Below are 24,073 nucleotides of genomic sequence, written 5' to 3'. Positions count from 1 at the left end.
TATTTCACTTTCACTGCAACCCCTCAGCACCTCTTTCTCTGTGACTGAACTCAACAAATCAGAACCAACTGAAGCCAATCCATCCATCTGTCTGTCTGCATTGTCCTGTCTAGCCATTTGACTCTCTCTTTCTCTCTAACTCTCGAGTAACCTGGTGGCAGCATACGAGAAGGCCAAGAAGAAGCACCAGGGCAAGCTGAAAAAGCTGGAGGCTCAAATGATGGCCATGGTGGAGCGCCACGAGACCCACGTCCGCATGCTGAAACAACGCATCGCCCTGCTGGAGGAGGAGAACTCACGGCCACACACCAATGAGACGTCCCTATGAGAACTGATGCGATGCCCTAATGAGAACTGATGAGACGTCCCTATGAGAACTCACCAGACGTCTCTATGAGAACTCACCAGACATCACTATGAGATCTCACAAGAATACATGGCAATGAGAGACATCACTATGAGATCTCACAAGAACTCACTAGGAGAACTCCAAGCTCCACACCGACAGGACCTCCGTGTGAGCATTATTATGAGCGGGTTAGAGGAGGGGACGAGGGAAAGGAAAGACTGATGTGTGTTGAGAATGTAACCCTTTCCTACCAACCCAGAGATACCCTGCCGTCCTATTGGGCACATACACGTGGGGGAGGACACTGCGGTGATAGCTGCAAGGTCATTGGCCAGCTGATGGACTGGGAGAACTGCCAGGACCTATCAGAGTTGACACTACAAATGAACACTACTCTATCAATCATCTCTGGAGAACAACACGTAATCATAATGTACTTTTTTTGAAAGCACTACTATCCTTACTGGCAAATGATTCGCTATTATGTCTCCCACTTTATTTCATATGTTTATGGTAGTCTTTAGTAGCCTTTTTGTTATCTCAAGGTTTGACTGCAAATTATTTTGGAAATATTTTAGATCGGTGTTGTCATTTAAAGTTATTCCTTTTTGTTGCCATTTGGCACTATTTTGAGCGATTCCCTTTTTAAGGAATTCCATTCTCTCAGCTCTACTTAACAACTTCACAGTTTTCAGTCTACAATGTACACTCTGCCATAGTGAAGACTCACTGAACACAAGGGCTCTATTCACTCCAACCTGTCACTGGGTTTGATGTCTGAATATGTCAAAAACATCATTCTTCTTGCACTGTCATTTGAATTGTCACACAGGTAACAATGTTGTCTTTGATGTAACTGGCAAGCCTGCTTCCCAGATGGGGATAGGGCCCTAAGTCAATACCTCACAGTGTGCAAAATGTCCTTCCAATATGTATGGCAGTGTTTCAGCACGGGCCTTGAACTGTACAGCAGTGAATCAATCACAAAATACTGTAGTGGGTGTGTGCATGGAGGGGAGATAACAATAGGGTTTTAAGTGTGTGTGTGTGTGTGTGTGTGAGAGAGAATGTTTGAGACAGAGATACAAGATTATGCCTTGTCATCCCCTTCATACACACAGAGTTGTTGTACACACACAAACATCCTTTCCAGCCACAGCACTCTTCACTTCCCGCTGGATAATATCACCACATTGCCTTGTTGAGGACTCTTTGTTTTTCTGCAAGACTTAAACCTGCAAGACCTGTTAACCAATGGCTGCTCCACTTTCTCTGGACGAGGGAACCACATACTATTCTATAGCAATCTGAGATGCTGCATTCTCCCACTCTACCTGACTGCTATATTGTTCAACATACTGTATCTACAAGTATACTTAAGCAGGGACAGACTGGTACCCAGATGACACCCATGTTTCTAGATAACCCTCAATAGCCTGGTATACAAACATTTTAATTAGGCAGGGGTGGGTCAATTGCATATAAATTCCATCTAATTTATTCATGGAAATTGTATTTGACAATATTTTTGCTTCGATTCATTAACCAAATGTCCTTTTCATTCCTTGAGTTTCAATGGATTTACCCCAGTCCTGCTATTTGGTAAGACCACAGCATATGAAAGCAAGCACTGGCATGTAGACTATTAGTATAGTAGTGATGTCATTTCCTCTTAATAAACTGATTATAATATTACTTATCACGCAAATACCTGTATTCTGTTTCTGTTGCGCATCTCGACCAGACCACACTCAGGTGAATCTGGGGAATAATCCAGTTGAGTGGGTGGTCTCACCTTCTGTTCTGTGAATGAGACGAGGGGTAGTGTAGCAAAGGGGGGGGGGGGGTTGGCAAACTAATGACCTTATTTGCACAGATATGTTTTGTAATCAAATCTTGGCAATCATTGTTTTGTTGGTTTTAATACAGATAGTATTTGTTTATATTATAAAGTAATAAACCAATTTTAAAGTAAAAGGCCAATTGAGTGCTTCTCTGTTTTTCTTATGCTACAATAACGCCTGTCACGCAAATCAGCATTGATACATTCAGAAGACCAGGTTTAAAGTATAATTGTAAAAAACATGTCTGTCTGTATTACGAGACTACTCTATTTTTAGTAATGTACAACTTATTTCTCACTTACAATTATTCTTTGGAACGCTACTTCTCTTACACCGTTTAAGCTAGAAACGCCATTTAAACGTAAAAACGTGTAGACTGGTCAGGAACATTTTGATATCTTTTATACTTTTTAAAACTATTGTCATGTTTTGTGGGTGATTGTCCTTAGTGTCTTGATGTCCTTGTTCTGTGTGTATGTGCACCAGTATTAGGCTGTTTCGGTTTTCGTTACGTTTATTGTTTTTGTAGTGTTTGCATTTAGATTCGTGTTACTTCAGTTTAGTAAACATGGATCGCAATCTACACGCAGCATTTTGGTCCGACTCTCCTTCACCACAAGAGAACTGTTACAGAATCACCCACCACAACCGGACTAAGCAGCGTGTCAACAGGCAGGAGCCGCAGGAGAGGCAACAGAGGCAGCAGCAGCAACTACAGTGGGAGAGGCTGCACTACTTGGAGAAATGGACTTGGGAGGAGATTCTAGACGGGAAAGGACCCTGGGAACAGCCTGGAGATTATTGTCGCCCCAAAGCCGAGCTGGAGGCAGCAAAAGCAGAGAGGCGGCATTATGAGGAGCTAGCATGGCAGAGAGGATGGAAGCCCGAGAGTCAGCCCCAAAAATGTATTGGGGGGGGGGGCTCACAGGGAGTATGGCTATGCCAGGTAGGAGACCGGCGCAAACTCCCTGTGCTTACCTTATGCAGTGGTGCGCACGGTGTCCCCAGTGCAGGTGCATAGCCCGGTGCGGTATATTCCAGCTCCTCGTATCGGCCGGGTTAGAGTGGGCATCGAGCCAGGTAAGGTTGGGCAGGCTCGGTGCTCAAGAGCTCCAGTGCGCCTGCACGGTCCGGTCTATCCAGTACCACCTTCACACACCAGCCCTCCGGTGGCAGCTCCCCGCACCAGGCTTCCTGTGCGTGTTCTCGGTCCAGTACCACCAGTACCAGCACCACGCATCAGGCCTACAGTGCGCCTCGCCTCTCCAGCGCTGTCGGAGTCTCCCGCCTGTTTAGCGCAGCCAGAGCCTTCCTCCTCTACAGCGCTGCTGGAGTCTCCTGCCTGTTCAGCGCAGCCAGAGCCTTCCTCCTCTACAGCGCTGCTGGAGTCTCCTGCCTGTTCAGTGCAGCCAGAGCTGCCAGCCTGCATGGAGGAGCCAGAGCTGCCAGCCTGCATGGAGCAGCCAGAGCTGCCAGCCTGCATGGAGCAGCCAGAGCTGCCAGCCTGCATGGAGCAGCCAGAGCTGCCAGCCTGCATGGAGCAGCCAGAGCTGCCAGCCTGCATGGAGCAGCCAGAGCTGCCAGCCTGCATGGAGCAGCCAGAGCTGCCAGCCTGCATGGAGCAGCCAGAGTTGTCAGTCTGCATGAAGCAGCCGGAGATGCCAGTCTGCAAGGAGCTGCCAGTCTGCAAGGAGCTGCCAGTCAGCACGGAGCTGCCAGTCTGCACGGAGCTGCCAGTCTGCACGGAGCTGTCAGTCTGCACGGAGCTGCCAGTCTGCACGGAGCTGCCACTCTGCACGGAGCTGCCAGTCTGTAAGAAGCCGCCAGAGCTGTCAGCCTATATGGAGCAGCCAGAGCCGCCAGTCAGCGTGGAGCAGCCAGAGCCGCCAGTCAGCATGGAGAAGCCAGATCTGCCAGTCAACCAGACTCTTCCAGATCCGCCAGTCAACCGGACTCTTCCAGATCCGCCAGTCAGCCGGACTCTTCCAGATTCGCCAGTCAGCCGGACTCTTCCAGATCCGCCAGTCAGCCGGACTCTTCCAGATCCGCCAGTCAGCCGGACTCTTCCAGATCCGCCAGTCTGCCAGGATCCACCAGTCTGCCAGGATTCGCCATTCAGCCAGGATTCGCCATTCAGCCAGGATCTGCCGGAACCACCAGCCAGCCAGGATCTGCTAGATCCATCAACCTGCCTGAGCTTCCTCTCAGTCCTGAGCTTCCTCTCAGTCCTGAGCTTCCTCTCAGTCCTGAGCTTCCTCTCAGTCCTGAGCTTCCCCTCAGTCCCGAGCTTCCCCTCAGTCCCGAGCTTCCCCTCAGTCCCGAGCTTCCCCTCAGTCCCGAGCTTCCCCTCAGTCCCGAGCTTCCCCTCAGTCCCGAGCTTCCCCTCAGTCCTGAGCTGCCCCTCAGTCCGGAGCTGCCCCTCAGTCCAGTGGGGTCCGTTGTTAGGTTTCCTAGGCCAAGGTTAGCGGCGAGGGTCGCCACTCAAGGGACGCTAAGGAGGTGGACTAAGACAATTATGGAGTGGGGTCCACGTCCAGCGCCAGAGCCACCACCGCGGACAGATGCCCACCCAGACCCTCCCCTATAGGTTTAGGTTGTGCGTTCAGAGTCCGCACCTTGGGGGGGGGGGGGGGGGGGGGGGGAACTGTCACGTTCTGACCATCGTTCGTATGTGTTTTCCTTGTTTTAGTGTTGGTCAGGACGTGAGCTGGGTGGGCATTCTATGTTGTGTGTCTGGTTTGTCTATTTCTATGTTTGGCCTGATATGGTTCTCAATCAGAGGCAGGTGTTAGTCATTGTCTCTGATTGGGAACCATATTTAGGTAGCCTGTTTTGTGTTGGGTTTTGTGGGTGATTGTCCTTAGTGTCTTGATGTCCTTGTTCTGTGTGTATGTGCACCAGTATTAGGCTGTTTCGGTTTTCGTTACGTTTATTGTTTTTGTAGTGTTTGCATTTAGATTCGTGTTACTTCAGTTTATTAAACATGGATCGCAATCTACACGCTGCATTTTGGTCCGACTCTCCTTCACCACAAGAGAACCGTTACAACTATTAAGCTTTTTGTCCATCTTTTTATCCTCCATCCACTTATGGGATTTCTTCAGCATTCTAAAGGCCCCCATCCCAGCCCACTTCCAACATTCTATTCACAGTAAACAATGTAACTTTTGACAAAGATCAGCTACTTTGACCACTTTCCCAACAACTTAGTCAAGAACGTATAAAATCTTTGTCTACTTCTCTGCTATTGACATCTGAAATCAGAACTGAATTATCTGTTTTAAAGCTGTTTTAGAACCGCATCAACTAGTTTCATTAAGCTAACTTCCCTATGTTGAATATAACTGGAACTTTGAAAAATGTCAAATAGCAATGGAGAGCACAGTTATTTATACTGCACTCTAACTGCAGTAACACTGCAAAATTACTTCAGTAAAAATAGCTTATTTTGGATGCAGTGTTTGCACCATACTGCAGGTGTACTGCACTCGAACTGCATTTATACTGAAGTGTACTGCAATTATACTGCACTCTGACTGCAATTTTGTTTCGTAAGGGGGCCTTTCATGGCAAATAGTGTGGCCCTCTACGTCACAATGGGATTCGATGAGTTCTAGCTTCTGTTGCTAGAACTGTTGCTAAAACTTTCAACATTCTGACCGGATTACATAATGAACCAAAGTGTCTGTTGCTATGCTGGTTGCTTGGCTCTATTTTACCTCGTAGGAGGATGCAGGCAGTTATAGATCTATTTCACCTCGTAAATTATTACCTCAGAATTACTCAAAGGAGAGGTAGAGGGGGACACTATTTGGCCGGGAGACATTATTTGGCATGACAGGCCCACATTCAAAAGTAATAAGGTTGATATAGTATTCTATTAAAGTAATCAGACCAGATATTTTAATATATTCTACTGCTTCACTTAAAGAAAAACATTTTAAACTTCTTCAACTACCACAAAAATACATTTAAAGAGCTGAAGCAAGTCACAAATTGTTTCTTCATGGGAAATTACCATCTAGTTTGTAGTGCTACACTGCTACTTGCAAGTCTTAAGTATCTGTCTCCATAGTAACGTATCTGTCTCCATAGCAACTTAGGTAACATAACTAAAGTCTACTGTCTACTGCACCTATGAAAGGTAAGTGAGAATAGACAGTTAAACAAAAATAATTCTAATAATTCTTCTGAAGAAGATTGTAAATGTTTGATTCACTGTTCATGTCTGTCAGCTCTTGTGAGTGGGCCTATGTTTGTTAGATTCCCTGTTTGTGTCAATTTTGGCTACCTGTTGTCTGTGTTTGTATTACCTCTTGTTTGTCACAGTTAGTCGGTGTGTTAGTGCTTATGAATGGCTTCTGAGGACCAAGGTTTGCAGAACAGAGCTCTGGTGACCAGCTCAGGGAAGAGGAAGGAGAAACTCCGTCACAGTGTAGTGGCAAGGCCAGTCCACCTCAGCCCTGCAGGTAGGCAGCACACATGCATACACACACACACACCCCAGCTAGAACATCATGTTCTGAGAACCATATGTTTCTTAGAGCTTGGTAAAAGTGTGGTAGTCTGTTATTTTGCATACAACCTTCTCACAATTTTCTGGGTATGGTGCAGGATAGTTGCTTGGCTTTGGAACATTCTCAGCACATTTATTCTGTGGGAATTTTAGTACTCAGCGTAACGTTTCCTCATGGTTCTATTTAAAGTCATGATCTCATTGTTCAGAAAATGTTACAAAAACTTGCTGTAAAAACCACAAGAATACTTCAGTAACGTTCAGAGATCGTTCTAAGAATGTTATTTAAAAACATATACATTCCGTTCTCAGCATCAACAAAACACTCTGTCCTCTATCTTGTTAAGTGTGTTCAGGTGTGTTGGCTGCGCCCACTAATTGGCCACACCTGATCTTAATGAGTGCTTGTTTCCTTTGAAATGGGGTCTGTTGGAATAGACTAAAATGGACAGCTTTGTATGACTTTAAAAAAACATGTCATGCTAACGCCATTTTGGTTCTAAATCCATGGATAGATAACAGAATATCATACGTTCGAATCTCTGATGCCGTGTCACAATAGAAAATACATATTTTTGCGCGATTAATGCCTAAGCAAATTAAATGTATTGTGCCCTATCTGTGCCTGGAGTTCAACACAGTAAACCCAAACTAAGCTAGCAGTGTTATTAAAAGTCTTATTGTGACATTACCTTAAAATAACCTATAATTTCCGTTCTCAGAAAGTTAATAAAGCCTCCCAGGAAAAGTTTCAGGGAATCATAGTAAAATGTTCTCAGAACCTCCCTGCAACCTACAAATTCAGGTTCCAAGAACAAGCAACATTTTCACTTCCGTTCTCAGAATTTTTAAAAAGCTTTCGATTTTACCGGTCAGGAAACGTATGGCTACGTTCCCACAACTTCCAAGGAACCAAATGTGACACACACAGACGCACACAGAGAGAAACTTGATACAACCAAACTTTCTTGTGGTGTCTTTGCCTTGTTTACCTTTACTCCCTGTCCAACTGTACCTCAGTATCTACAGATACCAATGGAACAGTGGCAGTTCCCAAGTGGATACACAGTCACACACAGAGGCCTGGACAAAAGGTCAAGGACCTCATCGGCCCTGAGAGAGAGGCAGCACTGAAAGCTATACAGACAGGTACCACCATCCTCTGCTCACATTTACAACTAACAGATAGGCTCCTACAGTATTTTTGATGTCGCTGCTCTGTGGTGGTGTTGTATTCAGGTGTGTATGTGGGCTGGAGATGTCCAGACTTGACCTGGGATTGTTTTAGAGTGGGTGACTCCTCCATGTGCTTCTGTGGACATCACCTGTATGAGCATGGGAAATACACAGGTACAGACCATCTGTCTAAAAAATTAATTTAAAAAATGGTATGGTGTATATGCCTGGTCTACACGAGTGTACTTAAACTAGTTTGTGATTACATAATGGTGTGTCTGTGTGTGTGCGTCAGGCTCCAGTGTACGTGTGCCTTGCTTGGTCCCGTCCTGTAGCTGCGGGGCCTTTGCCTTCATTCCGTCCCGTCCAGAAGAGGTGGGGGAGCCATGGGTTAGAGGGAGACCTGGGTTTGACTCCCAGGTCTGGAGGGCCCTCTGTCGGTGCAAACACCCCCACCAGCAACACTCTCCCAGGGCAGGACACTCCTGCAGGGTGGGAGGTACGGTAGTGAACAATAAATGGACATGTGAGCCGCTCAATGATGTAATAATTGCAAACATAAATGACAGGACTGTATGTGTTCATACATTTCCCAAATGGTGGGACAGGACCCAGTAGTACAGTTTGATAGGGTTTCACTTTGTTTCATGGCACCCTTACATGGGATAAATCAAATAAATCAAAGCATATTTTATTAGTCACATTGCCGAATACAACAGGTGTAGGTAGACCTTACAGTGAAATGCTAACTTGCGAGCCCCTAACCAACAATACAATACAATACAGTATGGATAAGAAAAGAGATAAAAGTAACAAGTAATTAAAGAGCAGCAGTAAATTAACGAGACTCATATAGCAAGACTATATACACGGGGGTACCGATACAGAGGCAATGTGTGGGGGCATCGATTAGTTGAGGTAGCATGTAAATGTAGGTAGAGTTATTAAAGCGACTATGTATAGATGACAATAGAGAGTAGCAGTGGTGTAAAGAGGGGGTGGGGGTGGACAATGCAAATAGTCTGGGCAGCCATCTGACTAGATGTTCAGGAGTCTTATGGCTTGGGGGTAGAAGCTGTTTAGAAGCCTCTTGGACCTAGACTTGGCACTCCGGTACTGCTTGCCTTGCGGTAGCAGGGAGAAGAGTCTATGACTAGGGTGGTTGGAGTCTTTGACCATTTTTAGGGCCTTCCTCTGACACCGCCTGGTATAGAGGTCCTGGATGGCAGGAAGCTTGGCCCCAGTGAGGTACTGGGCCGCAGGCACTATCCTCTGTAGTGCCTTGCGGTCGGAGGCCGAGAAGTTGCCATACCAAAGCAGTGATGCAACCAGTTAGGATGCTCTCGATGGTGCAGCTGTAGAATCTTTGGAGGATCTGAGGACCCATGCCAAATATTTTCAGTCTCCTGAGGGGAATAGGTTATGCTTGGACCATGTTAGTTTGTTGGTGATGTGGACACCGAGGAACTTGAAATTCTCAACCTGCTCCACTGCAGCCCCGTCGATGAGAATGGGGGTGTGCTCGGTCCTCTTTTTCCTGTCGTCCACGATCATCTCCTTAGTCTTGATCACGTTGAGGGAGAGGTTGTTGTCCTGGCACCACACGGCCAGGTCTCTGACCTCCTCCCTATAGGCTGTCTCATCGTTGTCGATGATCAGGCCTACCACTGTTGTGTCATCGGCAAATTTAATGATGGTGTTGGAGTCGTGCCTGGCCGTGCAGTCATGAGTGAACAGGGAGTACAGGAGGGGACTGAGCACGCACCCCTGAGGGGCCCCTGTGTTGAGGATCAGCGTGGCGGATGTGTTGCTACCTACCATTACCACCTGGGGCCAGCCCGTCAGGAAGTCCAGGATCCAGTTGCAGAAGGAGGTGTTTAGTCCCAGGGTCCTTAGCTTATTGATGAGCTTTGAGGGCACTATAGTGTTGAAAGCTGAGCTGTAGTCAATGAATAGCATTCTCACATACAGTTGAAGTCGGAAGTTTACATACACTTAGGTTGGAGTCATTAAAACTAGTTTTTCAACCACTCCACAAATTTCTTGTGAACAAACTAAGTTCGTTAGGACATCTACTTTGTGCATGACACAAGTCATTTTCCCAACAATTGTTTACAGACAGATTATTTAATTTATAATTCACTGTATCACAATTCCAGTGGGTCAGAGGTTTACATACTCTAAGTTGACTGTGCTTTTAAACAGCATGGAAAATTCCAGAAAATTATGTCATGGCTTTAGAAGCTTCTGATAGGCTAATTGACATAATTTGAGTCAATTGGAGGTGTACCTGTGGATGTATTTCAAGGCCTACCTTCAAACTCAGTGCCTCTTTGCTTGACATCATGGGAAAATCAAAAGAAATCAGCCAAGACCTCAGAAAAAGAATTGTAGACCTCCACAAGTCTGGTTCATCCTTGGGAGCAATTGCCAAACGCCTGAAGGTACCACGTTCATCTGTACAAACAATAGTATGCAAGTATAAACACCATGGGACCACACAGCCCTCACGCGTTCTGTCTCCTAGAGATTAACGTACTTTGCTGAGAAAAATGCAAATCAATCACAGAACAACCGCAAAGGCCTTATGAAGATGCTGGAGGAAACAGGTACAAAAGTATCTATATCCACAGTAAAACAAGTCCTATATCGACATAACCTGAAAGGCTGCTCAGCAAGGAAGAAGCCACTGCTCCAAAACCGCCATAAAAAATCCAGACTACGGTTTGCAACTGCACATGGGGACAAAGATCATACGTTTTGGAGAAATCTCCCCTGGTCTGATGGAACAAAAATAGAACTGTTTGGCTATAATGACCATCGTTATGTTTGGAGGAAAAATGGGGAGGCTTACAAGCTGAAGATCACCATCCCAACCGTGAAGCACGGGGGTGGCAGCATCATGTTGTGGTAGTGCTTTGCCGCAGGAGGGACTGGTGCACTTCACAAAACAGATGGCATCATGAGGCAGGAAAATTAGGTGGATACATTGAAGCAACATCTCAAGACATCAGTCAGGAAGTTAAAGCTTGGTCGCAAATGGGACTTCCAAATGGACAATGACCCCAAGCACACTTCCAAAGTTGTGGCAAAATGGCTTAAGGACAACACAGTCAAGGTATTGGAGTGGCCATCGTAAAGCCCTGACCTCTATCTTATAGAAAAGTTGTGGGCAGAACTGAAAAAGCGTGTGCGAGCAAGGCCTTCAAACCTGACTCAATTACACCAGCTCTGTCAGGAGTAATGGGCCAAAATTCACCCAACTTATTATGGAAAGCTTGTGGAAGGCTACCCGAAACGTTTCACCCAAGTTAAACAATTTAAAGACAATGTTACCAAATACTAATTGAGTGTATGTAAACTTCTAATCCACTGGGAATGTGATGAAGGAAATAAAAGCTGAAATAAATCATTCTCTCTACTATTTTTCTGACATTTCACATTCTTAAAATAAAGTGGTGATCCTAACTGACCTAAGACAGGGAATTTTTACTGGGATAAATAAAAATTCCCTGTCTTAGGTCAGTTAGGATCACCACTTTATTTTAAGAATGTCAGGAATTGTGAAAAACTGAGTTTAAATATATTTGGCAAGGTGCATGTAAACTTATGACTTCAACTGTCGGTGTTCCTTTTGTCCAGGTGGGAAAGGGCAGTGTGGAGTGCAATAGAGATTGCATCATCTGTGGATCTGTCGGGGCGGTATGCATATTGGAGTGGGTCTAGGGTTTCTGGGATGATGGTGTTGATGTGAGCCATGATCGGCCTTTCAAAGCACTTCATGGCTACAGACGTGAGTGCTACGGGTCTGAAGTAATTTAGGCAGGTTACCTTTGTGTTCTTTGGCACAGGCACTATAGTGGTCTGCTTGAAACATGTTGGTATTACAGACTGGTTCAGGGAGACGTTGAAAATGTCAGTGAAGACATTTGCCAATTGGTCAGCGCATGCACAGAGTACACGTCCTGGTAATCTGTCTGGCTCTGCAGCCTGGTGAATGTTGACCTGTTTAAAGGTCTTACTCACATCGGCTGTGGAGAGCGTGATCACACGCACATATTGCCTGTTTGATGGTTCGTCAGAGGGCATAGCGGGATTTCATATAAGCTTCCGGGTTAGAGTCCCGCTCCTTGAAAGTGGAAGCTCTAGCCTTTAGCTCAGTGCGGATGCTGCCTGTAATCCATGGCTTCTGGTTGGTGTATATACATACGGTCACTGTGGGGACGATGTCATCAATGCACTTATTGATGAAGCCAGTGACTGATGTAATGCCATCGGAGGAATCTCTGAACATATTCCAGTCTCTGCTAGCAAAACAGTCCTGCAGCTTAGCATCTGCTTCATCTGAACACTTTTTTTATTGATCTAGTCACGGGTGCTTCCTGCTTTAACTGTTGCTTGTAAGCAGGAATCAGGAGGATAAAATTATGGTCAGATTTGCCAAATAGAGGGTGAGGGAAAGCTTTGTTTGCGTCTTTGTGTGTGGAGTAAAGGTGGTCCAGAGTTCTTTTTCCTCTGGTTGCACATTTAACATGCTGATAGAAATTTGATGATACAGATTTAAGTTTACCTGCATTAAAGTCCCCGGCTACTAGGAGCGCCATCTCTGGGGGAGCATTTTCTTGTTTGCTTATGGCGGAATACAGCTCATTCATTGCTGTCTTCGTGCCAGCCTTTGACTGTGGTGGTATGTAAACAGCTGCAAAGAATACAGATGAAAACTCTCTCGGTAGGTAGTGTGGTCTACAGCTTATCATGAGACGCACTACCTCAGGCGAGCAATAGCTCGAGACTTCCTTTGATATCGTGCACCAGCTGTTGTTTTCGAAAATACATAGTCCGCTGCCCTTTGTCTTACCAGACCCCACTGTTCTATCCTACCGGTACATCGTATAACCAGCCAGCTGTATGTTGATATTGTCGTCGTTCAGTCATGACTCGGTAAAGCACAAGATGTTATAGTTTTTAATGTCCCGTTGGTAGTTTAATCTCCCGCGTAACTCATAGATTTTAATCTCCAAAGATTGCACGTTTGCTAGTAGAATGGAGGGAAGTGGGGGTTTCTTCGATCGCCTACGAATTCTCCGTCCCCTCTTTCTCCGTCTCCACTTCACGCAGATCACGGGGTCCAGGAACTGTTCCCGAGGAAGCAGTATATCCTTTGTGTCGGGCTCTTCAGAGTCTTGAATTTTAAAAAAGGATTCTGCTAGTCCGTGGTGAGTAATCGCAGTCCTGATGTCAAGAAGTTCTTTTCGGTCATAAGAGACGGTAGCGGCAACATTATGTACAAAATAAGTCTCCGGCGCCATGTTTACTCCTGTGTGTAATGGTGTCTTATGGCCCCCAGGATGTCGCTGTGTTATCTTCCAGTCCAGCTTCCTGTGTGCTTCATGTGACCAGCACTGGGAGAAGCATGAGACGTTCTTCGAAACTGAGCAGTCCAGGAGAAAGCAGGGCCTGCCATACGGTGAGCTCGGAGAAGTCCTGGAACATTATACCAAATGGTCCACCCAGCCACTAAAAAACGTTGTTTGAATAGAAATATCTGTAGGGGAGAGTAGGGTAAGTGGAGCCATTTTTTACATTCAGCATCACTCCGTCAAGGGAAATACAGTGGGGCAAAAAAGTATTTAGTCAGCCACCAATTGTGCAAGTTCTCCCACTTAAAAAGATGAGAGAGGCCTGTAATTTTCATCATAGGTACACTTCAACTATGACAGACAAAATTAGAAAAAGAATCCAGAAAATCACATTGTAGGATTTTTAATGAATTTATTTGCAGAATATGGTGAAAAATAAGTATTTGGTCAATAACAAAAGTTTCTCTCAATACTTTGTTATATACCCTTTGTTGGCAATGACAGAGGTCAAACATTTTCTTTAAGTCTTCACAAGGTTTTCACACACTGTTGCTGGTATTTTGGCCTATTCCTCCATGCAGATCTCCTCTAGAGCAGTGATGTTTTGGGGCTGTTGCTGGGCAACATGGACTTTCAACTCCCTCCAAAGATTTTCTATGGGGTTAAGATCTGGAGACTGGCTAGGCCACTCCAGGACCTTGATATGCTTCTTACGAAGCCACTCCTTCGTTGCCCGGGCGGTGTGTTTGGGATCATTGTCATACTGAAAGACCCAGCCACGTTTCATCTTCAATGCCCTTGCTGATGGAAGGAGGTTTTCACTCAAAATCTCACGATACATGGCACCATTCATTCTTTCCTTGACACGGATCAGTCGTCCTGGTCCCTTTGCAGAAAAACAGCCCCAAAGCATGATGTTTCCACCCCCATGCTTCACAGTAGGTATGGTGTTATTTGGATGCAACTCAGCATTCTTTGTCCTCTAAACACGACGAGTTGAGTTTTTACCAAAAAGTTCTATTTTGGTTTCATCTGACCATATGACATTCTCCCAATCTTCTTCTGGATCATCCAAATGTTCTCTAGCAAACTTCAGACGGGCCTGGACATGTACTGGCTTAAGCAGGGGGACACGTCTGGCACTCCAGGATTTGAGTCCCTGGCGGCGTAGTGTGTTACTGATGGTAGGCTTTGTTACTTTGGTCCCAGCTCTCTGCAGGTCATTCACTAGGTCCCCCCGTGTGGTTCTGGGATTTTTGCTCACCATTCTTGTGATCGTTTTGACCCCACGGGGTGAGATCTTGCGTGGAGCCTCAGATCGAGGGTGATTATCAGTGGTCTTGTATGCCTTCCATTTCTTAATATTTGCTCCCACAGTTGATTTCTTCAAACCAAGTTGCCTACCTATTGCAGATTCAGTCTTCCCAGCCTGGTGCAGGTCTACAATTTTGTTTCTGGTGTCCTTTGACAGCTCTTTGGTCTTGGCCATAGTGGAGTTTGGAGTGTGACTGTTTGAGGTTGTGGACAGGTGTCTTTTATACTGATAACAAGTTCAAACAGGTGCCATTAATACAGGTAACGAGTGGAGGACAGAGGAGCCTCTTAAAGAAGAAGTTACAGGTCTGTGAGAGCCAGAAATTTAGCTTGTTTGTAGGTGACCAAATACTTATTTTCCACCATAATTTGCAAATATATTCATTAAAAAACACACTGCCCAGGCAACGAAGGAGTGGCTTCGTAAGAAGCATTTCAAGGTCCTGGAGTGGCCTAGCCAGTCTCCAGATCTCAACCCCATAGAAAATCTTTGGAGGGAGTTGAAAGTCCGTGTTGCCCAGCAACAGCCCCAAAACATCACTGCTCTAGAGGAGATCTGCATGGAGGAATAGGCCAAAATACCAGCAACAGTGTGTGAAAACCTTGTGAAGACTTACAGAAAATGTTTGACCTCTGTCATTGCCAACAAAGGGTATATAACAAAGTATTGAGAGAAACTTTTGTTATTGACCAAATACTTATTTTTCACCATAATTTGCAAATAAATTCATTAAAAATCCTACAATGTGATTTTCTGGATTCTTTTTCTAATTTTGTCTGTCATAGTTGAAGTGTACCTATGATGAAAATTACAGGCCTCTCTCATTTTTTTAAGTGGGAGAACTTGCACAATTGGTGGCTGACTAAATACTTTTTTGCCCCACTGTATATTATTCTTTCTAACAAAGACTTTGATGGGGTTAAGGTCAGGGCTCTGTGCAGGCCAGTCAAGTTCTTCCACACCGATCTCGACAAATCATTTCTGTATGGACCTCACTTTGTGCACAGGGGGCATTGTCATGCTGAAACAGGAAAGGGCCTTCCCCAACTTGTTGCCACAAAGTTGGAAGCACAGAATCGTCTAGAATGTCATTGTATGCTGTAGCCTGAACCATAAAAAAACAGCTCCGCCACCAAACTGTACAGTTGGCACTATGCATTCGGGCAGGTAGCGTTCTCCTGGCATCCGCCAAACCCTGATTGGTCCGTCAGACTGCCAGATGGTGAAGCGTGATTCATCACTCCAGAGAACGCATTTCCACTGCTCCAGAGTCCAATGGCAGCGAGATTTACACCACACCATCCGACACCAGCCGACACTTGTGTTCGGCTGCTCGACCAAGGAAACCCATTTCATGAAGCTCCCGATGAACAGTTATGGTGCTGCTGTTGCTTCTAGAGGCAGTTTGGAACTCCGTAGTGAGTGCTGCAACCGAAGACAAACGATCTTTACGCGCTTCACGCTTCAGCACTCGGCCGTCCCGTTCTGTGAGCTTGTGTGGTCTACCACTTCGTGGCTGAGCTGTTGTTGCACCTAGACATTTCCACTTCACAATAACAGCACTTACAGACCGGGCAGCTCTTGCAGGGCAGAAATTTTATTAACTGACTTGTTGGAAAGGTGGCATCCTATGACGGTTCCACGTTGAAAGTCACAGGTCTTCAGTAAGGCCATTCTACAGACAATTTTTGTCTATGGAGATTGCATGGCGGTGTGCTCGATTGGCTGTGTGCTCTGTTAGCAACGGGTGTGGCTGAAATAGCCGAATCCACTAATTGTATATATAGTGTGTATTTCAGGATGTTGTGTATCCCTGGAAATAATCGGAATTCATGTAAACAGTTTTGAAACATAGCTTGTCCAAAAAGTGGTCTCTTTACTCCATACACCCCGAGTATGGAGTAAGTTGAGCCATGGGACAGTGTAAGTTAAGCCACCTACAAACGTCTGTACTGAATTAAATATTACCACTGCCTTTTTTAAAGGTTTTATTTCCCAAACATAATTCAACACAATCACAATAGCTTTTTTTTGTCTTTTAGTAATATTTTAACACAGGCTTAACACCTAACAAACACTTTGTACTTTTTAAAACAATTTAAAAATAGGCCAGCCCCTGTTGTTACCTCGTATCCTAGCGATAATGCCTTGTATCACGCTTGGGAAGAAAACATAAATTTGCTCAACTTACCTCACTCTCCCCTGCAGGATTTCTAATGGTTGTGGCCCACTGGTGGGTTGCAACTGATTCCTCTTGGTCCTATAGAATTAGATATTGGTGATGTTCCAGGTTGTCTTTTTTTGCAGTCAAAATGTTTAAAGCAACAAACTGACATTTCCCTCTGCTTGGTTTCAACAGGAGACGCATACATGCCTTTTGCAGAGGTCCCCACCCTGAGAAATGCTGTTTTAACAGGCAGATTGAAGGACACCTATGACTTGTCAGACAGCACAAGAAAGGCTGTTTAATCATCATCATTCAAGGGGGGGGGGGGGTCTGGAATCAACTTTAAACTAATGACATGCACATTACTGCTTATTATCCATTTTGTCTACAAAAACATATTTACAAAAAATGACACAAGCCAGATACAAATGAACAACAACTTACAGACACACACAAACAATGTCTACATCTCATCTCCCCAGACCCGCATACTCACACCTCCATCCCTAGTGCCTCCATTATTGTTTGCCACTTGGCCTTAAATTGTGCCAATTCGTTTTTCTCGGTCGCCCATGCTATTTCAATATTTAAATAAGAAATAATTAAAACAGATTAAAAGTATGTTTACATTGTAATTCTTCTGACAGCCAACTTTCTAGCTCCACCCATAACTTCCGGACTTTATAGTATTCCCAGAAAGTATGGATTATTGAGTCATTGTTAGTTGACTCATTGTTAATTTTCAGAATTTTGTCTCTTGTATAATTAATTCTATACTTTAGTTTATACTGGATTAAGCATCAATTTTCATTAACTTGAATTATGTTATTTATGTTCCAACATTCCTCCATCTTGTGCTGATATCAGTTCTTTTTTAGTCTTGATTCCAATAGTTTAAAAAAATTCTAAGAGATTGTCAGTTGGATAGGCTCTCTGCAAGGTTTTGTATATCTTACCTATCATATGAACATCATTTTCTGACTCAAATATGGTTCCCTCAAGGTTGCGCTGATGTCTAAAAGATGTCAAATAAACATTTTGTGACGTGTAACTTTTGGTCAGTCCAAAATTACTTTTTAATTTGGTCATGGAAATAAATGTATTTACTGTTACCAAGTCATTCACAGTTTCTATGCCTTTAGTTTTCCATCTTGATCAATTTATTGGTGAATTCTGAATTAGTGAGTGATATTGGTTCTTGTAGAATACATTTAATTTTCTTCCATATTGTTATAGTGTTCTTAACTATGAAGTTGTTAATGTCCTTAGCTTTATCCTTTTAAAATAGACACGTACAAAGATTCTGGGGAGAGCATGTGCATCTTCAAAATGTACCCATTGTTCCTCCATATAGTATCACGACCCAGTGAGACCCAAATGCAGACACAGGAGGCAGATGGTTAGAGTCTCTGATATTTAATGATAGACAAGGCAGGTCGAGGACAGGCAGAAGTTCGTAAACCAATTCAGAGTCAGATGGGAACTGGATGGCAGACAGGCTCGAGGTCAGGGCAGGCAGAATGGTATGGCAGGCGGGCTCAGAGTCAGGGCAGGCAGAAAAGGCAAGAACCGGGAGGACTAGAAAACAGGGACTGGAAAACAGGGGTATGGAAAAACACACTGGTAGACTTGACGAGACAAGACGAACTGGCAACAGAGAACACAGGTATAAAAACAGGAGACAGAGGGCATGTGAGACGTAGGTTTAATTCTGGACACATGAAAGATGTATACGGAGGGTACGGGGCAACAGAAGACGAACAGCAGGAGGGGCTAAGGATCTTGGAGATGGGGAAAGGGCCGAAAAGTAGTTCAGTAGGTCCTATAATTGAGTGTAGTCTGGCCCAAGGGTGAGAAGGTGAACAGAAAGGCACTGGAGCGACGAACCTCCCTTGCTGTCTGCCTGGCCAGTTTCCCTCTCTCCACTGGGATTCTCTGCCTCTAACCCTATTACAGGGGCTGAGTCACTGGCTTACTGGTGCTCTTCCTTGGCGTCCCTAGGAGGGGTGCGTCACTTGAGTGGGTTGAGTCACTGACGTGATCTTCCTGTCCGGATTGGCGCCACCCTCGGGTTTGTGCCGTGGGGGAGATCTTCGTGGGCTATGCTCAGTCTTGTCTCAGGGTAGTAGGTTTGTGTTTGAAGATATCCCTCTAGTGGTGTGGGGGCTGTGCTTTGGCAAAGTGTGTGGGGTTATATCCTGCCTGTTTGGCCCTGTCCTGTGGTATCGTCGGACAGGGCCACAGTGTCTCCCGACCACTCCTGTCTCAGCCTCCAGTATTTATGCTGCAACAGTTTGTGCAACATGTATTTGAACTCAGCTTTGACTGTATGGAGGTTTAATCACAATAGTCTAGTGGCTTCCTTTCCTAGTGTTCTGTGCTTCATCTGCAGTAATCTGAAAACAAACAAAGAGTTAGAGATAGCAGTACGGGGGATTTCAGAAATGTGACATTTATTACCTTTCAGGATCTTTTATATCAGTGCAGACGAGGGGAAGCAGACAAACAGGAATCTCCTTTAGACCATTGAGACTAAGTATAGCATTGTTCAGCAATCTTATGCATTTCCTAAAATTATATAATAAGTAAACATAATAGCCTATTTATTGTCCCAATAAACCATTTGGATGGAGGAAACCAGGTTTAGCTTTCTGATTGGTGTGTCTGTGCAATTTCTTCTTTGCTTTTGCATATCAGACTTGGCTGTTCATATTATGCTGATTCATTTTGGAAGACCCTATGAAATAGGAAGTAGATATGTCAGATATTATGTGATATATTATGTTTTTGTATCGAGAGAATGAAAAATAGAAAAGTATATTGTTTACTCACAGATGGGTTTTTGTTGAGTTGGTGCCACATCGCAAATGTATGATTTAATAATATTTATTTGGCTGTGGCTATAAATAAATCTTCTTCAAATCCATTCTTATGTAATAGCATAATGTATTCTTATCCAATGAGTCAGGACCATGGATTAAATTGAGAATTTGGAGGAGCCTGATTTAGAGGAGTTAAGGTAAGGGTTGATCCAAGGTTGAACAAAAGGCTAGGGTTATGCCAATATTAGGGTTAGGGTTGTAGATGAGGCTAGAATAAGGTTTGTACCGGGATGTGGATATGAAGCTAGGGTTGTGGTTGAGGGTTAGGTTTGAATCAGGATGTGGATACGAAGCTAGGGTTAGGGTTGTGGTTGAGGCCAGGGGCGGTCCTGGACATAAGTGACATAGACGGTCGCCTAGGGCCCCCGGCCGCCAGGGGACCCAACCACCCAAAAATAAATAATAATGTAAGAACTCAGTCAGGATCTCAACTTACTGTTGAGTGTTAGAATAGTATGCACAAGGTGCTATTTCAAAATTTGGTTGTACATTAGTAGTTTTCCTCTTATGTTTTTAGATTGGTAAAGTGGTCTACCCAGCTATCTAAACTTATAGAAATCATGGTCAAATTACTGCCTGGGCACGAAGGGCACGTGCCCAGGGGCCCTGACCTCGAAGGTGCCCCATTGATTTTGTTAGTCACTCAGATATCATATTAACATGGCATAAGTCATGGCAAAATGTGTAGAATTTCAGGAAATTTGCTTAAAAATGGCAAAAATGTTTATCCATCTCATGTCAAAATGTGTAGAATTTCAGGAAATAATCTGTAAAACTACGAATGTTTCTCTCCGCACCATAGCATAACGTCATGAAATTAGAAGAAAAATGTAGAAATGTTCTCTCCGCCCCATGGCAAAATGTGTAGAATTACAGGAAATTATTATTTATTTATTTATTCTTGCCATCTAGAGGTGGGCCACTAAAATGTTTTGCCAAATCTCAACTAGGGCCCCCAAAAGGCTAGGGCTGGCCCTGGTTTAGTCTAGGGTTAGGGTTGTGGCTGAGGTTTAGGTTTAGGGTTGCACCAGGAGGTGGACATGAAGCTAAGTTTAGGGTTATGGCTAGGGTTACTGCTGTAAGGAAAATGTATTCCATTCTAGGGTTAGGATTAGTACTTTAATACTTTTATCCTTCTTCTACTCTTTGACCCAAGGTGCAGTAGCTCAGCTCTGGGTAGCTCAGCTCTGGGTAGCTCCGCTCTGGGTAGCTCCGCTCTGGGTAGCTCAGCTCTGGGTAGCTCCGCTCTGGGTAGCTCCGCTCTGGGTAGCTCCGCTCTGGGTAGCTCCACTCAATGTAACGGACGTTTCTTTGAAGATAAAAGAAAGGTTACCATAAGGTCTTGTAGTTGGGGATATGTTTGCATTATTTATGAATTTATGTGTGTGAAATGCTTGATTACTCAACTACAATAAAAACATGAACACTGAAAAAGTTTGGCAAGATCCTGCCAGTCATTTACCTATTTTATGACCATGGGATCTATGACCGAATGAGAGAGAAAGACACTCCTAGGTCATAAAAACCTAAGTATTGATAAGGGCTACAAATGACGTTACATACCTGTGGACAGAAGCTTATAGAACAGGATTTGAAAAGAAATCAACATCTTTCTGTTGGGGGGAATTTACGGTCTTGGTCTACCAGCGACAAAATGATGGCAAATCCACTGTTGAATATCTTTTTCCTGGGAGTTATGCTTCCTATAGCTTTGTCCATTGGTGAGTATATTCTATATGTCTTTACATTTCTGCATTCTCTCAATGAACCCTTCTTTGCTTTATCACCCTGATTTAACTACAGCATGTGTGTGCTACTGTAAGAAGTACCTGCACTCCTACTTTGTCATCATTTCTTTATGCCAGTTATATCAAAGCAAAATCAAGTAAGGCCAACATGGTTACTAAATCTAGTAGTGGAAATAATGTATTTTTTTTCCCTCGGTAATGAATGACTGATGATATCATGTATTCCATCCCATCTTACATGTAAGGCTGGGTTTACATTGTGAATGGGGTCCTTTCTCAATATTATTCAGATGCATATTGAATTTTTTTTGAGGTGTGTCAGAAATAAAGAAGGAAACACACAACTGAGATGGTTCAAACTAGATTGAGAATGCAATTGCAAATCATGAATCCACACTGTTTTTACTGTTAAAGAACTCAGTCCAAACTGTCAAGAGAACATGGGCTGTCACTACTCAGTTACTTCTTCGGTGTTGGGGAATTTACTCTGAAAATATAGTTTCAATTGTTAACAATTACTTCAAGCGATACTTAAGCTACCATTAAGAAAAACATAGCTTATTTAACTAAAGTGACTTAGAAAAAGTAGTCCAAACTACTTTGTGAAAAATTATATCTAAATCTGAAATGTCATAGACTACAAATTGCAAGAAAAGATCACTCTGAAGTCAGATGTTAACAGAATGTGCAATTTAGACTATTAAAAACAAAAAGTGAGAATTAGGCACACATAAAGTGAGAATTAGGCTTGAATACTTCACCCATATTTTATTTTTGCTAAAAAAGATGTGTAGTTCCAGTAATTAGCTACACCACTACATGGCAAAAAAAAGTAATTAACTACTGAAAATTGCAACTTGAATTTAGTTAAACTACCACCAAGCTACTGCAAAATGTAATTAAATTACTAGTTGAACTAAATGTAGCTCACTACTCCCCAACGCTGATCTTCTTCTCTCAGAACCGTTTTGCAGTAGGAAGATGGACGAGGGAAAGCCAGCGGAGGGAAAGGAAGATCTCACTAAACTGCAGTATTACTACGATGAGAGGGCAGGCATCTGCTTTCCTTTCATCTACAAAGGACTGGAAGGGAATGAGAACCGCTTCGACACAGACAGGACGTGCATGGAGGCCTGCTCTGCCAAGTTTGACGAGCTCTACCCAGCTGCAGGTAGGCTGCTACAGAGAGTGGGGAGAGAGAGTGGCTGCTGTATGGTGGCCATTTTTTTTAGGTGTAGATTCAAAGAGGACTAACAAACAGGAAGTCTATATGACAGATACAAACTGTACAGTGTTGCATTGGTGTATTGGATTTTATAATAATGGTTAGTGATTGATGAACTCATAATGGACAAGATATTGTCCAAACCATATAATAAGCAAATAGACATAGCATACACAGCAATTCTATAATCAGATTATTATGCTACGCTACTCTCTCAAAATGATCCATCCATTTAAGGAAGAATTGTTGAGCTATTCATAGAAGTTCATCAAACCCATAATTACCCCTCATATGTTCTCTCTGCTCTCTCAGGTGCAGTGTGTGACCTTCGATTAGACCATGGCAGTTGCTTTGCCATGTTGTTGATGTACTACTACAACGCAGTAGAGGGAACCTGCCGTATCTTCCACTACGGGGGCTGTCAGGGCAATGGCAACCGTTTCGAGACCAGAGAGCACTGTCAACAGACATGCATGGGTCAGTTCACGATCAATTTTTGTGATACCACTGTTTCTTATCTCTCCCTCTACATCTGAGGTAATGATAATATGTACCCAAAGATAACAACACCCCATTTTCAATATAAAGAACATACATATTTCTCTTTCTCTCTACTGCTATATGTAAATGCATCTTTATGTATGAAATGTGCATGAAAATAGTCTGTAGACACTAAAGGGCATTTTAGACAATGAGGTGCATTTCCTCCTTACACTGCACAACAGACACTCAGCTGACTTCCACTGTCTTGACAGTTTTTCTTTAGTCCACTAGAGGTCCTTCCTCCACCACTACATTACAACTACAGTATATTACTGATGCTTGTTCATCCTGTTCATGTGAGCTGTTCTTCTTCTGCAGCCAAAGGAGCCAGGGGTGGTGCTGCTGCAGAGCCAGGAGCTAACCCAGATGAGAGTTCCACTAATGCAGGTACATCAATACTTCTTGTGCCATTTTTGTAGAGTTCATTATCTAGAGTTGGAGATCATGTTGACCCTAACAAATTAGGTAGTATCTTGATGATTATCTTGGTAATGGACCCATATCGTCATTATGAAAGATTTATTTTTAACTGTCTGTTGTGTTTTCCCTTTTCTCAGGACTGATCGTGGGTATTTTAGGAGGAGTTGTGTTCACCGTGGCAGTGATCTCTGCTATTGTTCTCTTTGTTGTCCAAAGGTAGTAGGTATTCTTACAAAGTCAATACAGTAACCTTTTTTTAAGGAAAGGGATGAGAACACTATTTAAATGTCATGGTAATATCAATAAGTGTGTTACATTCTGACATTTTATAACATTCTTTTTCAAATTCACAGGAAAGGGACATCAAGCAAAGATGGGAGAGAGCAGGAACTACCTATTGAGATGTCCTAGAGATGTATTACCCTCGACACCATTTTCAAATTCCTTTTTTGTTTAGGATTTCATTTACATTTGATAGGAATTAAAATGTTGTACTCCATTTAGGTTGAATAAAAAATGTTTATTTTT

At 43.7% G+C, this 24,073-nt stretch overlaps 3 protein-coding genes across 8 annotated transcripts in view; all 3 read left to right on the top strand.

Moving 5' to 3' along the window:
• The window catches only part of LOC109868480 (colorectal mutant cancer protein), a 126,584-nt gene extending 124,252 nt beyond the window's left edge, over positions 1-2,332 (top strand). For all 4 annotated transcript variants that reach the window (XM_031802839.1, XM_020458071.2, XM_020458070.2 and 1 more), the window contains one exon: positions 148-2,332. In XM_031802839.1, coding sequence (XP_031658699.1) covers positions 148-328 — 181 coding nt within the window. In that variant the 3' untranslated portion in view covers positions 329-2,332. The remainder of the gene's footprint in view (positions 1-147) is intronic.
• Positions 2,333-6,071: 3,739 nt separating this feature from the next.
• LOC109868560 (protein FAM221B) lies at positions 6,072-17,778 on the top strand. 3 transcript variants are annotated; one of them, XR_004204934.1, is made up of 8 exons: positions 6,072-6,337; positions 6,523-6,662; positions 7,730-7,858; positions 7,949-8,059; positions 8,181-8,384; positions 13,004-13,101; positions 13,233-13,352; positions 16,920-17,778. XR_004204934.1 is itself a non-coding variant. In XM_031802233.1 (7 exons), exons 2-7 carry the CDS (start codon positions 6,548-6,550, stop codon positions 17,027-17,029), a joined length of 789 nt encoding a protein of 262 aa, XP_031658093.1. In that variant the 5' UTR covers positions 6,072-6,337; positions 6,523-6,547; the 3' UTR covers positions 17,030-17,778. The 3 variants fall into 3 exon arrangements, 2 of the variants coding, with proteins under 2 accessions (XP_031658093.1, XP_031658094.1); XM_031802233.1 differs by lacking the exon at positions 13,004-13,101; XM_031802234.1 differs by lacking the exons at positions 13,004-13,101; positions 13,233-13,352 and having other exon boundaries at positions 6,074-6,337.
• Positions 17,779-21,160: 3,382 nt separating this feature from the next.
• LOC116352836 (tissue factor pathway inhibitor-like) lies at positions 21,161-24,073 on the top strand. Its single transcript, XM_031803140.1, has 6 exons — positions 21,161-21,330; positions 22,319-22,528; positions 22,895-23,059; positions 23,444-23,512; positions 23,683-23,761; positions 23,899-24,073. The coding sequence occupies exons 1-6, from the start codon at positions 21,264-21,266 to the stop codon at positions 23,954-23,956; spliced, it is 648 nt and encodes a 215-aa protein (XP_031659000.1). The 5' UTR covers positions 21,161-21,263; the 3' UTR covers positions 23,957-24,073.

This window comes from Oncorhynchus kisutch, linkage group LG23, assembly GCF_002021735.2.
Source record: "Oncorhynchus kisutch isolate 150728-3 linkage group LG23, Okis_V2, whole genome shotgun sequence".
NCBI classification, from domain to species: Eukaryota; Metazoa; Chordata; class Actinopteri; order Salmoniformes; family Salmonidae; genus Oncorhynchus; species Oncorhynchus kisutch.
This window is presented reverse-complemented; position numbering and strand designations above follow the sequence as displayed.

Excerpts from the sequence above, each read along its gene's own strand:
- LOC109868560 (XM_031802233.1), top strand. The coding sequence starts at position 6,548 with ATGGCTTCTGAGGACCAAGGTTTGCAGAACAGAGCTCTGGTGACCAGC. Across the intron at positions 6,663-7,729 it reads AGTCCACCTCAGCCCTGCAG|TATCTACAGATACCAATGGA; the intron begins GTAGGCAGCACA and ends ACTGTACCTCAG. Across the intron at positions 8,385-13,232 it reads ACACTCCTGCAGGGTGGGAG|GATGTCGCTGTGTTATCTTC; the intron begins GTACGGTAGTGA and ends TATGGCCCCCAG.
- LOC116352836 (XM_031803140.1), top strand. The coding sequence starts at position 21,264 with ATGATGGCAAATCCACTGTTGAATATCTTTTTCCTGGGAGTTATGCTT. Across the intron at positions 22,529-22,894 it reads CGAGCTCTACCCAGCTGCAG|GTGCAGTGTGTGACCTTCGA; the intron begins GTAGGCTGCTAC and ends CTGCTCTCTCAG. Across the intron at positions 23,060-23,443 it reads CTGTCAACAGACATGCATGG|CCAAAGGAGCCAGGGGTGGT; the intron begins GTCAGTTCACGA and ends CTTCTTCTGCAG.